At 39.2% G+C, this 14965-nt stretch overlaps 1 protein-coding gene across 5 annotated transcripts in view; it reads right to left on the bottom strand.

Annotated features, from left to right (window-relative positions):
- LOC117405904 (contactin-5) overlaps positions 1-14965 on the bottom strand; it is a 201425-nt gene that overhangs the window by 48745 nt on the left and 137715 nt on the right. For 4 of the 5 annotated variants that reach the window (XM_059028263.1, XM_059028265.1, XM_059028267.1 and 1 more), the window contains one exon: positions 7842-7931. In XM_059028263.1, coding sequence (XP_058884246.1) covers positions 7842-7931 — 90 coding nt within the window. Of the gene's footprint in view, positions 1-7835; positions 7932-14965 lie in introns of all 5 variants that reach the window. The other variant, XM_059028266.1, reaches the window with a different exon arrangement.

Genomic DNA, 14965 nt, shown 5'->3' with positions numbered 1-14965 from the left:
GATATATATTAAATAAGCAAATGAAAATGGGGGGTGGAGTCTATTACTTATATGATACAAGTGTATGTGTGTTTTTATGCGTATGATCCCCCTAGTTTCCAAATGTTGGCAGGTATGTTACTCCCATAACCACATTTGGTGCATTTCGTCTGGACAATTCATACACAGTTCAGACACAAATCCTGGGTAGCTTATGCCCATGTACACTTGCCACATAACAAAATTACATTTCTTGAGTTGTCTATATATTGGTACACTGAATAGCATTCTAAAAACTGTGAACATAATGTGTCCACCCTAAACAAACTAAAGGAAGTGTCTATGGTGCAAGTTATCTGCAATGTAAAAATGTATTGCTTCTCCCTCTGTGACTGCATCTCATGCAACATCTCATGCAACTGATTTCAAAGAAGACATGGATTAATAGATCTTTACCATTTCTTTTTAACAGTAAAATATTCATATTGATTGGCCACTACCTACATAAAGCTTTAGAATGTAGAATATCTAACAATTTCACATAACCTAATCCCACCAAACCCTACACAAGAAAAAACAAAGATACATGAGCTTCTACGTGTCTGTTAACTAGGTACTGGCATTAGTAGTGACAAGATCACAAAACAAGGGCTTACAGTGGTATGAACAAAAAAGTTGACATTTTTTGCTTGTTCAAGCAAAACTAACCCTATATAGTGTGATAAAGAAATGAGTTCATGTGGTCACCATGCAAACACAATGAGGTTATGAAAACAGGACCTGGGAGATGATGTGCAGTAAGACTGTGATAAACTGGGCTAACTGGACAGTTTCAAGCAGAAATAAGACTTGGCACAACCATATGAAACAATGTTTAAAACAGTAAAGAATTATTTTATTTTGCAAACACATTAAAATGAGGTTAGTGGATGAAACAGTATAATTACAGTTCTGAGTATTTCCATATTGAACTGTCAGGTGAAGATACATTACAGGGGCTACCATTTCTGAGAGCTTCTAGCCATCTTTGTCAATGCTGAGCGCTTTTTGCGTCTCGGGTAAATTACGAATATTTATCTTATAAAGAAAAAAAATGCCTTTGTTGTGGTTGTTTGTGAATGTATGTAATTAACTGTCAGAATATATTTATTACCGTAGAGGGTTTTTTTTCTGTGTGTTGTCCCTTTATTGTCCCCTGAGAAGTGCCTTAATACATTGATTCTATTATTATCCTTGTTAGTTAACCACAAAGTTGCATCTGTTTATTCCTAACACTCTGAACGACATTTTCTGAAGGAATTCTCCTTAATATATTTAATTAGCAGCAAGGAGTAAGGGCAACGTGAGAGGTAGTGAAATCCCTTATGTGGCCCATATAGCTATAGGAGACAATACCAATACATCAGTCACTGAATAGCTTGTAGCAATAGTGGAATGCTACTCCACTGTTGTTGGGAATGTGAGTGCTGGTGGGCTTCTGCCTAAGTGTCATCTTCAGCGATGTCATAATGGCCACTTTGTGTTTGTCCTTGATCTATTATTTTCACTCCTGTTGACAGACACGTCAAACAGTAAGGCAACAACATGTGCTTTCCCTCCTATTTTATTATAAGTCATTGTAGCAGGGCGAGTGCCCTGCACGTGTGTATTTAGTGTTGGTTATATAATTTGTATGTGGAATGGGTTTATTTTGTGTCATTTTGGGAGCTGATTTGTTTAATTGAATTATTGTTTACAGACGGACGCTCGATTGAGACTTGCTGCCTGCTAGGCTTGGTTGAGGGGAAGGGCAGCAGGTGATTGGCTGGGCTGGACCTCAATCAGCAGGTGGGCGGGTCTTGATCGAGTGTCCGTCAGGTTAAAAACATCCGCGGGAGATGGTTCAGGGCTGCTGCAAGGCCTGCCGTTTTCACGGCACCTTTTGATTTATAGTTTGTGGTATTGTGTTTTATTTTGCACTTTTTGTACAGCTTGATGTACTGGTCCTCTGTGCGTTACCATCGCTGGTAACGTCACATGACCATCTTTATTTAACTTTCGTTTTGTGTTTGTTTGTTTGTGAATAAAACCTGCGCGCCTGTGCCGGCGTTTTCAACACCACCACCTCTGTCTCTCTGTATGCTTGAACAGCGGCTACCCACACGCGTGACACGAGGAAGACCCTGTCACAGTCATCTATTTATGTCCTATGACCTTCATCCTTGTGGATTTTTGGTTCCATTTCTTCTTAAATTAAAAAGCAATTTCTGAGTCTATCATAAGACGTATTTCTTCTTATTGAAATGTTCCATTTTAATCTAAAAACAACTTACACATTGCACATGGCTGCTGAAGATTCCTCTCATTTTTGTTTTGTTTTGCATACTTCTAAATTAAAAACCTTTCATAATAATCTAAAGCCATATATCCATCCATCCATTATCATTAACCGCTTACTCCTTTACAGGGTTGCAGTGAAATCTAAAGCCATATAATAGGACAAAAACAAAACACGAATATTTTAGTGCATTTCAGGTTTCCAACTATATTAGATTAAATGTGAGTTTATAAAAGTTAACTGTTCAAGTATGTACATGTGATAATTAAATTGGTGTAAGTTTTAATTTATAGCTGGTGTCTCAGAAGTGTGATCTTGGTGTTAATTGCAGTTTTCAGCAATGAACTGCTGAACCGTCTCCTGTGCCTGACTTTTCCAGCACAATGAAATACAGCTTACCATTCAATACAGCACATTCTGTCAGTACCTTTATATATAAAAAGAACCAGCGGCTTTACTGGAATTGCCAACTGACAATTGGCACGTGCATGTACTCTGCATTGTTTGTGGAAGTGTCATATAGATGGTGGCTGCAGTTTATGTTTTACAATCAAAGATATTCTTTCAGATATGATGCCTTTTTTGAATGAAAAAGGCAGGAAGTCCATCAAACAAATGAAATAATAAATTGCAAATTGTGTTCACAATGTTTAAGTAGGTAAATCCATGGCTCTTGTTCTTATGTGGTAATTGCTATGCACCAGCCATTTCCTTGTTGTAATTACACACTTAGTCCACCAGCAGTTTCTATTTATAAGTTGGAAACAATGGTAGCTTCCCAGTTATTACCACGCTGGTTGGTTATTCCATTGTAAAATAAAATATCAGTTTACAGAGTTCACAGCTGCACCTCCACCTCACTTCATCAACTAAGCTTTTAGCAGTCTTTTCAGAGGCAGATCCAGTCATTGAAAAAAGACACAGTGCCTAAGCTAGTTATGTTAAATTATGATCTAAGCAGAAACAACACTGGATAATGATGGAGAACACACATAATAGGATATTAAACAGCTAAGAAATGAAATATTGTTATATCCCTTTAGGTCTTTAAAAGAGGCTCATGAATAAAGCATGAACTGAAGATAAAAAGTGAGTAGTGAATTATAGCCACTGCAACTCTATACAATAAATGCTGCATATATATATATATATATATATATATATATATATATATATATATATATATATATATATACACTGTACATACATAGTACTATTCAGTCAGTCTCCCTTCTTGTTATAACCCCACCCATATTGACACAGCATCAATTCAGGCATTCTGTACTTATTACAGTCCTCCCCCTTTTTAAGGTGGCCCTTTATACTGCTGAACCGGTTACAATGCAGCATGGTCGTGGCTCCCATTTGCCCCATATGCCATTCCACCGTTACTCTTATTAGAAGACATAATGCAAATAGCACATCCTCATCACAATGGCTCCCATCTACAGTGCTATAAAGGGGGCGCACTGTACAATAGTAAAGGACCTTTCCCCAGCTTTGAAAAAAATCCAGTGCATGGCTCCATGATCAGATCCAGTATATACGCATACACCAGGGTGTTGCCATGTACGATGCAGTAAATATCTATCCATCTGTTTCACTCAGAAAGTGATTCATTGCAAGTGTAAAAATGTATTAGAAACATATGAACTATTTGGCTAACAGCTGTGCAGTAGCTTGTTTCTATGCTTGGAAGTGACAAGGCAATATGGCTGACAGTAGGTGGTCCTTTAGTTGCAGAAAGCTCTCAGAGCATTTACAGAGGTAGTTCCATGCTCACCGTAAAGTAATAGAGGTAGGTATTAGATTATAGGAATATTCATTACTATGTTTCCAAAAATGTATTAATAATGGAGTTCTTAATATTACAGTGCATACATTCAAATTTATGACCAGTCACTGAGCCGTCAACTTCGAATGGTATGACAAACTGAAGACTTCTCTAGTCACACAATTAAAACAAATGAATTGCCACACTCAATACAGCAATAGTAGTTATAATTGTATTAAGCCAACCGTGTAATTGGAAACTTGGTTGTATTTCTGAAAAGAAGGTCCGCCCCTTAATCAACTACGTAATCATATATATACCAACTTCATCTATGGCCCTTGTTGTTCGTGCGTTTGTTTGCTCCCCCTCCTCCCCTGCCTCCACCTTGCAGCATGCCTTGTAAAGAGGGAAGATGGCCTCAAGTGCCACTTGTCCTGCCTGTTTTAATCTAATTCATATATTTCATTTATCATAGTTTTGCCAGTATAGGGGCAGCTGCTGAGCTCCAGTGGGCAAGACCATGGGCCAAATTCAAATAACAATGTGATCATTTACAGGCATGTTTATCTGTCAATTCAATAAATCATTCATTTCATTCCATTGGTGGTCTCCTTCAGTTTATGAGCCATTTCTGTCCCCTTGAACTGACAACACACTGTGTGAACGGGAGACAATGAATCTGAACTGTAAATCTACATCCCGACCAGGAAGGGCACAAAATAAGGTTGGTGGTACGCCTTCACAGGGATGGGCCGACTTGATGGTAGGGTGGAACTGGAAGTCAGCCATCTTGGTAAAAGGGCATAGCTGTAAGACTGCTGAACAGCTCTATTGTGATCAGCTGTGTTGCACGCGGCGATTGGATAGAGTGTAGCACCGTACTGATCACAGGGAGGAGTTAGCACTAGAAAGGGGACACAGCTACGTGACTATGGCCCCTTACACTGAAGCAGTAAAGACGCTGGAGTGTTGTTGTTGTTTTCTGTATTTTGTGCAGACAGACACCACAGTAGCTGAAGCTACAGAGCCAGCACTACCACCCGGAGCACCTGCACTACCACCCCACCTCAACCTGATACAGCACCACGGAGCACAGGCACTGCACTGGAACTGGATTTATTGTTTGTTGTTTTTAAGACCTCAAGCCCACTGTTAATTCCCCAATAAAATTGCTGGTAGAGGGGACTGTTTTGTTTAATTAAAAATCCAGGACTTTTGCAAATACACCTGTTGTTGCGGACATTGGATTATTACCAGCATCACTCACATCCTGACACGTGGTTGAAGTGGGATGTCACTGGTCCTGCTGAGTCAAGGCAGGATAGCCACAGAGCAGTTGGCTGCCAGGATGCGCAGTCAGAAGAACCGTCTCTGTTTCTCAGGCCCTTTGAGATGGCACCGAAGACAACTGCGGACCCAACCCCAAACTGAACAGGAACGACCCGGAGGTATCAAATGGACCAGTGGTGCCATTCTGAGGGGGAGGATATGTGACAGAGAGTAGCCTGTTGCTGCTTCTTGAGTACATGTGTGCCTTTATGGCAGCAGCAGGGACTCGTAAACATGCGATATGTTGCTAAGCAACTAATTAAGCAGGTAGGCTCGCCCGGCGCTGAGTTGATCGGGAGGTTCTGATTGTCTTGAGGCCGTGCCCGGGGAGGCTGCGTGGAGCTCAAAAGGAGTCTGCACCACAGCTCAAGGCTACTGCACGACCATGACCATACAGACCGGTGTGTTGACATCAAGGAGGAAAGTGTCCCCTCCATGGAGAGAACTACTACACAAAACCCTTCCACTCCAAGACGGTGCTCTTGAAGGCATTGCCCAGCCGAGGCCATTTGAAAAGGCCTTTTGAAGCGGCCGGAGTCACTACAATATACAATAACAGCTGAGGCTTTAACTGTCCTATGCTTCCACTTGCTGTTTTCTGTGAAGCTGTGTTGCAACTCAGCCCTGTGAGAAATATCCTGGTTCACAATGTGAATAAATATTATGATGTTAAATAATGTTCTTTTTGCTTCTTTATGTTAAGTCTGTGTTAAGGTGCTGAGTTGCTGTTCTTTAGTTCTATAGTGCATGTCATAGACATTTGTAACCATGTGTGTGGTTCGGGTGGCAGGAGTTAGCCTCCCCCCCCCCATAGTATTGGCATTCTGTCCTGCCAATAATATCGGTCAATCTCCCTATTTAAATCCCAAGTCATGCCCTTGTTCTGTGCCTTGCATTGTTTGCTTTCCACCACTCTCCACCTCCACTATGCTGCTCCACCTCTGCAACGGTCTCCCTCTGGGGGTAGGTGAAGCTCACTTCCCAACCTTAGAAGCCCAGCCAGGCTGGCCTCATCCTCCGTCAGGAAGGTTCTCCGCGAGCCAGATGGGAGACCCGGCCAAATCTACCCTAACTCTCTTTCGTTTTCCCATTCTCTCACCTCTAGGTATTGGCTGCTTCCCAGCCTTGGATGCCGATAGGTTCGGTATTACCTCCGCGAGGGCAGCTCTCTGCGAGGTAAGGTGAATCCCTGTACTCATCCCTGAGTCACAAAAGCACTTCTCTCTCTCTCCTGAGGTTCTTCCTCCACGCAGCCCTTGCTCCTATCCCGTATAAGTTTCAATATAACAGTAATAGTGCACAGCGGTGTGTTGTAATACAGAAAGAAATGTGATCCCAGTACCTGTTCACTAGATGTCGCTGGCTCGTACTTCTATAATTATCTGACTGATCTAGCCTGCGTAACATGCGTTTACAGCAGGAAACTACAACTGAAAAGCAGATCAAGCTAAATGTTTTTTAACAAAAAGGATAAATCCACTGAACCTTATATGCATTTAAAGGGAAGAGACCTACAGTTTAGATGGCAGGAGTGTGTGGTTTGCCATTCAGGACAGAGGAGAATAAAAATAGCAATAATCTTTTAAAAATCTTTTTAGTAAGATATACTTTTCAGAGGACAAGCTTAAATCTTTTAAATTGCATAACAATTCTTCTACCTGAAAAGTTCTTTAAAATAAATCCTTAATTAATTTAGGCTGTGACAAGTTCCAAATTAAATATAATAAAACTGAAAAGCCCACGGCACCTTTGAGCGATAAAAAAAATAATAAAAAAAATAATAATAATAATCCTGCAAGGTAATGGTAAGCATAAAACAATCTTTCCATTCTTCTTCTTAATTTTAGAATATGAAAGGCGATACATGTTTAATTTTTAATATTTCAAAAGGCTAATTTAGAGTCCAAACAATGCAATATTAAAACCCTGATCCAAAAGATAATGAAAAATATGCAAAACAATTGCTGTTATCCACAGAGTGTAACATGGTCATAAAACAGCTAACTTTATTTGTATTGCTAAGTGAAGTTTTATTGACTCTACATGCAGATACATCAAGCCAGTTATTGCCATGCATTTCAAATGTGGATTCTTTTAGTATTTTAAAATCTGTGGCTTTAAATTGCATACGACTTCAACAGACAAAAAGTAATTGCAATGACACTATTAGGTGCACTGTTACATGTCATATGCTAATAAACACAAGCATGATCGACATCAGGGGAGGCGACTCAGTGGGTGCTCAATGGCTCTGGAAACCACTGGGGAAATCTGCTGGCGCAGAGCAAAAGACAGATGTTTGGGTCTATAAAGCTGAATGACATTTGATGATTCTTTTTTCTCCTATTCTTGGTAAAGTGAGGTTTCGTGGCTGTGTAGGTGGTACAGCCTGATCGTGCTGACATGGATGTCATTTGAAAAATAAAAAAGCTGTACCTGGAGCATGAGGTGGCGGAGAGCACATCAGGACCACCCCCTGTCCCTCACGCACTGACACCGCTCCTCTCGTCCGCCCACTGAAGTTCCCGAGATCTGCAACAACAGACAGGAGTAATACCACACTGTAATGGAATGTTTTTACAAAGAATTATATTATTAGACCAGGGGGGTCCAATCACAGTCCTGGAGGGCCATTCCACTCCAGGTTTAACAGGTAAAATGATATAATTAACTACTGCAGGGTCTGGATGGAGGTTTCATTGGTTCAATTAAATAATTTAGAAAGGGTTTTCGAACAAAGACCAGGAGTGGAACAGCCAACTTTGACCACCTTTGACCTAGACTCTTGTAAAATGTTTATAGAGTGTTTTAAGAATGCACTGGTGACTTCAGAAGGCAAGCTAATACTTAGCCAGACACAGTAATATTTTCGGATTGTCCTCATTTAACGGCTGAATTATTTAACAGTAAGTATGTTCCAATTTGCCCTACAGTGAGGAGTTGTAAGTAACTTATATCATCAAACATTTTTAATATCACTATACAATTTAATATCGGCTGTATAAATGTTGTATCTACAGTACTAAAAATTGCATGTACAATTGCATGTATGTTTGCTCAAATGATGCATTTCAGGACTATCTGTTGAATGTTTTTTTTTTCACATATAAGCACACTTTAGTAACGGAGGTTAAGATTATGAATGTTAAAAGCAGCCTTTGCACAGTATAAAAGTCTACACTATTTCTACCTTTCGATATCTGTGAAATGTTGTGCTCATGGAACGGGATTATTAACCTTAATCCACAAGGTTCACAAAGGAATTGTACATTTCAATGGGTATTTAAAGACCCTCCCCCCATGCAAGTACATGATAAGTAAAATTTGTGATGAACTCAGCTTCTTGCTCTGACTGTGTACCATAACCACAAGTCGGAGTGGTTTGATTCCTTGACACACTAAACTATTTAAGTAGCTTACTAACATAACTTTGATAGCAGAAAATAACATGCGAAATGGCCCAGGATAATGAAAAAGTAGCGAGGGAGTCCTTCAGTAGGGAATAATGTTCATCCTGCACCATCCCTGACTATAGCAAGTGTATGAGTCCCTCGTCTTTCCTGAGCACTGCATTCACAAACACTCCATATGTATTAATAAAACTGATATACAGCACATCTGAGCAACTTCTCATTAAATTCTGCTGTGAGAAGCTCACCACTCTTTAATGAGCTCCTAAAACTGAAGCCTGGGAGAACGCCCTAGTGAACAGCCTGCTGGGTAATCAGATGTGATTTACGGTTTATTGTAAATGAAGTGCTTTGTGGAGAACAACAAGAACAACGAGGAGGGCAACTGGATGCTACGGTCAGCATTAACTGCTGATAACAGGGCTTTTTCTTTGGCTTCAGACAGATTTGTTTTTATGACCATGTACAGTTAATCATTGCCATACATCATTAATTGCAAGTGCAACGGACAAGTTAATATTTTCCTGATCAGTGTTTTTTTTTTTAAAGACATAAGTCAGTGTAAATGAAAAACCTATTTGTAGTTATGTCTGGTTAAATAGACCTTTACTCAGCAGTACAGAAAACACATTCAGTTACTTGTCAACATTTCAACTTACTTTCTTGAACACTTGTGATTAACTTGCATTATATTGTAAAGGTTTTTTTTTTTTTTTACCCAAGACCCACCTTGCTGTCTGTGTTTAGCACAGCAACACACTGTACCACCTAATTCAAATATAAAATGAAAACTATAAAATGTTTTTAATGCTAAAGAACTCGAAAACGGAATGTACTGGGTGGTATTGTTGTAAGCACTACTCTGTTGAACATTTTTTTAAGTTATGAAAAGTGAAGTAAACTCTGCAAGGATCTTTCTTTCTCATTTTAATAATTATAAGAAAAAAAAAACCCGAGTGACACATGTATGTTTATCTGTCCTTTCATCTATAGACTTTCCTTTTCCTGAGACATGTTGTTTTGGAAAGAAAAAAACAATAAAAAAGGCAACAAAACCAACCAGACAAATAACAAAGGTCACAAAAGCACGATGACACAGTTAACAAAGACTCACATTCATCTTCCCGCTATCAACAGATATGCGCTTGCAACTAACATACTAAAACATAATAACGTGCTAGTCTTTTTAGGATTCACTTTGCAGATCATTTTCTGTTTTTGTCATCACATCCTAGTGACAAGATAAAGCTCTGATGTCATTTTATTTTTTCGCTAAACACAGCATGTACCCGAGCCTAACCATAGCATGTCCACATGCACCATTCTGCCACTAATGGATACCATTTCTTACATCACCAGGGGGCAGTGTTGAGATAATACCTGCTTGTAAGAGCTATGTAGAGTCTACAGAGGTGCATTTAAGATTACTGAATAACATACTATATAAGAGCTTCTTACAAGTGAATACAAATTTACAATGGTTATTTTGCAGTTGTGTAGCTTATACTACACATTCACTGTGCTTTTTTTCTACCATGTTTGTCCAAATTGTGATATTCGCAAAGGAAAAATCTGACAAACTCACTGTTTCAGGGGGGAAAGAAATTACTGGTGCACACCCCTAGTGATCATTTCTATGCATGCTCAGGCTTGCTCATAGACGGCCCCAAAGGTACAAATCTGGGATAAATTATAAATTATAAATAACAACACATATTGTGAGTTAATAAAGACATAAAGAAGGTGATTCTGCAAATTCAGTGGGTACTGTATTCCTTTCAATGTAATTAAAAAAAACCAAACAGGAGTAACGCTAGCTGCTTTAGACAGACTGAAGATCTGCACTGCAGAGTTATTTTCAGAAGAAATCCAAATGCCACTGATTGCCACTTTTCAAGTTAATAGGGGTTGTTTCATTTTGAACTGAATCCTCAAAGTGCAATTGCACTGAAATGAGTAAACGTCAAACCACAGCAGTTTTTTGTGTGTTGCCCAGACTTTCATTTGATCAATCTGACAGCACTGCATTCACTTACACCACAGGAATCAGAATACATATAGCCTTACAAAAATTCTTTTTAGCTCTGAATAACTTTTCTCTTAATTTAAGAAATGTTCAAAGGAGTCTGGTTGAAGCTGAAGCAATGGTAAATTTGCATTCCTTGTTGGAAGTCTATTCTGATGAGCTTGATCAAGTTTGACATTCATGAAACTTGAGTGTTGCTGGTTTCTATAACAACACTATAGAAATTTTTAATGCATACGCCAAGTAATCTTTCAACACAGTCTTTAAAAGGTGCCTTTTGTCATCTATAAAATAAGCACATGAGAATGACAATGATTGGTATTTTGCAATGTGGATAGGAAGTTGATACATTATATATACAAACTGATGTCAGCCTAGACAAATTGTGAACTGTGGATATAGACAGACAGATAGATAGATAGATAGATAGATAGATAGATAGATAGATAGATAGATAGATAGATAGGATAGAGAGATAGATAATAGATAGACAGACTCAGGCTGCTTATCTGTATGTATGTGTGTGTGTGTGTGTGTGTGTGTGTGTGTGTGTGTGTGTGTGTGTCCCTGGGTTTATAATACAGCATAATTCTCCACTTCAGCAAGTGCTTTGACCAGGGTGAACTCCAACCTGCTGAATTTCACTCCAGCAGTTCCAACTCCTTTAAAGAGGTCAGCTAGTCTTTAAACAGACTGTATAATGGGAAGAAATGAATGTGCTTCTCATAGGATGGACCCATCTGGTGCAGGCCCCAGGATAACCATTTTTATCTTTAACATTTTTATTAGGAAATATAGACCAGGCCAGGTCACATTTTCGTCAGACATGCCTGTCATCAGAATGAAAACCCGCCTCATTAAACTCGTCCCAGGGAAGGTGATATCCCCTTAACGAGCTGTCAGATGTGTGCTGTGATGGAATGTCCGGTAAACACGCTGTCACCAAGGCACATATTGATTTATCAGGCTCTGTCATCGTCGCCTTTTTGTTCCCTATGTCAGCATCCTAGCCCAGCCACTCGTCAATTCAAAGGAGACGTATGAATTATAGCTAATCAATACTTTCTCCTGTAGTCTAAATGAGAAAATAGATTTTCTTTTCTTTTTTTTTATTGTGGCAGGAAAAGAAAAAAAAAACACAATATGTGTGACAATCACAATCCCAAAATTGCTTTAAGAAGGTGGGTGAGGAGTTTTTTGGAATGGAGTTGTAAATAGCGGAGACAGGCTGTGCTTGTAAAAGGCAGGGCAATTTATTGATGTGTCAATAACGGAGAAGAAGTTAACTTTTGTGTGGAGTTTTACTATACAGGATATAAAGACAACAAGGCTGTTTTTAAGGAGCTTTGGGAAATAGAAAGCTGTTTCCATTGGGGCTGCCTTTGAGCTGTTTGCTCATCATTGGGGCCTTATAAATAAATGAACACAGATTCCAATTAACGTACTTCTCCAAAGTATCCTTTTTTATTCTTTAAACATCTGCTGCTACATTATCAAGCAACTGCCAGGAGACAAGTCATGTTTATAGCCTGAAGTTAAAAAAATAAAGTCAGTTATCCATTAAGTTGTATGTACAGCATAGCAAATAAATAATAGTAATAATTCCAAGTAGACAAATAACTAAAAAGCTGGGGTGTTGGCCCACAAGTATTTTAATTGCCATTCTTTAATGATTATCGCTTTTAATGCCTTCATGGAAGTTGGTGGTGGAAATGTCCAGTAAAGCCCCCTTCTCCAGAGAATGTTCTTTGAGAAACAAGAGTAACTTGGATTCTTGGATACAAAAGCCCCTGCCAACCTAGCAGCTATTTTCAATGCCTACCAAATATGTTGTATTACCTTTTCTTGCCTCTCTCTATGGTGATATTGCTATAAGACTTATAACTTATAGCAATTAGCAAGTAGCAATTGTACAACACGTTCCATATTGAAGTTAGGAATATCAGTCACTTTTTTGCATTAGGATGTTTTACTGGTTGCACAGCTGCTCTGGGTTACCAAAGGGAATCATGGGGACACTAACACAAGCTGTTCTGCCAAAAATTGTATTCAACCCATTTTATTCAACTCTTTTAGACGCTCTCAGTGGTATAAAGTAGTCCAAGACACTTGTCTGTCATACTAGAAATTAATTTAGCACATTTAGCAGAGATAAGCTGTGCGGTAGCCTGCTGCTTTTACTGTATTTAAAAAAAAAAGTTTGTATTAACTAATATTCCTCACATTTTGCACTCACACCCTTCATATTCAATTGGGTTGAGATCCAGAGAATGGCCAAGGTTATGTAGCACAGTCCTGCCTGCAATGCATCATGCTTTCATGACACCAATGATGTGTACAAAGATGGCAATGCTCTTAACCATTAATCCAGAGGAGGCAGGGATTGTTGTGAAGAGGAAAGCTCCATTGTCCTGCATAATCATCAGAATTCAGTCCAGGTTAGAGACCCACTGTGATGAGCCTGGCCAAGAGGTCCGTTCATCATTTGGAATCTGAAGAGTCAGTGTTGTTTACTGATGAACCTTATTGATGAATAAGGCCCAATCTCTTCAATGATTACATGTTTAAGCTCTTTTTTTTCTAGGCTAGATTAATAACACCTTTTAATTTAAGATTTATTGCACACAGTATACCACCAGCATTTTAATTCTCTATGGAATACTTGTCTTTGCAGTGACTAATACTGTATAAGTGACTGAGCTGTCACGCCTATCCTCTGAATTCGGTTGAGTTACTATATGAAAAACTGGCTTCTTTTTACACAATGTCCTTCAACACCTGTGAAGTGGCTCTACAGAGGCAACGGTTCTATAATCAAACAGAATAGTTTTGTTTACAATTGACTGCCAGAGTTAATGCTGTGGTCTGCTATGTTTTTAGTTTAATACTGTAGCAATCTCGGTTAACGCAGGCAGGCGCATCACACAGGGCGAGGCAATCCACACACAGGCGGAGGGCGAGCGCGAACCCGGGACCTCTTGCACTAAAGCATAGTGCCGATACCGCTGTACAAAAGAGCCGGCTCCCTTGCAAGGAGCGTATATCGGGCTTATATCTCAGAGTGTGATTACGTCACCTACCAGCCCTGCTGCTGCCTTCCCCCATGCATGTTACAATATTCTAATGTAATCCCAATAGTATTTTCTTTTTGTAAAGGCAATAGGTTATAAAGCCTTTCACCTATAAGTCACTGGTCTGAATCTAGGTTGTTGTCATCTACAGTGTATGTACTGTAACACTAATTCCTTGTGGAACAACACTATTAGGTTTTAATGCATCAATGCAATGTGATAAGAACAGGTCAGTATTACTGTTATCTCTACAGCTTTTGACTTTCTCTGCAGCTTTTTCAACGAATTCTAATACTGAATACAGAATCAATACTCGTTTGTAATATGCACACCAGATATATGGCATGGTGCCAACAAAACACTATACCAGTCAGCAGGAGTAGCTGGAGCTACAGGGAAGTCTCTAGGCTCATAAAAAAACATTTTCACATTGCTCTCCTGTTGTTTCTATTGCTGAATATTTATTTAAACCCATGCACAATTTCCACACAGATAGGCAGGATAGCCGGCAGTGATTTTGTGCTCCAAAGCTCACACATCATGTTGAGTGATAAACCATAAGCCATCAAAGTCTAGCCAGGTGATTGACATCCTAGGCAGACTTCCATAGGCAATGTTATCAGGATGCCTTTTAAAGCCAGGCACTTCAGTAGTCTTTTGTAGTGAAACTTTTAAATTCATAAGCAATATCCAACCTGTTTTACTGAGGACAGAACAGAAGAACTGGTTGAATTGAGAAATGGAGAACACTAGGTCAGCCAAATAGCTAGTTTTCAACTGTAGATGACTGTATCATTTTTAGTAGCTTGTCCTTACCAAGTTTCATCACAAGCTAGATACTGATGTCAAACTTTAAAGTGTAACACGCGTACAAACATTCGGACATACAGACATCCACCAACACTATATCGCAACTGCCCAAATGCCAGGGATTAATAAAAGGGGAGTGAGGTGTTGATTGGGTTCAGGTTGGATGGATGCCACAAAATGTAGCCTAACTAGAATTTTGTAACAATTGTAGTAAGAAAACGCCAAGCATACAAAAAGTCACAATATTAT

Source organism: Acipenser ruthenus, chromosome 8 (assembly GCF_902713425.1).
Source record: "Acipenser ruthenus chromosome 8, fAciRut3.2 maternal haplotype, whole genome shotgun sequence".
NCBI lineage: Eukaryota > Metazoa > Chordata > Actinopteri > Acipenseriformes > Acipenseridae > Acipenser > Acipenser ruthenus.
Note: the sequence above shows the minus strand (reverse complement) of the source record. Positions and strands in the feature narration are given on the sequence as shown.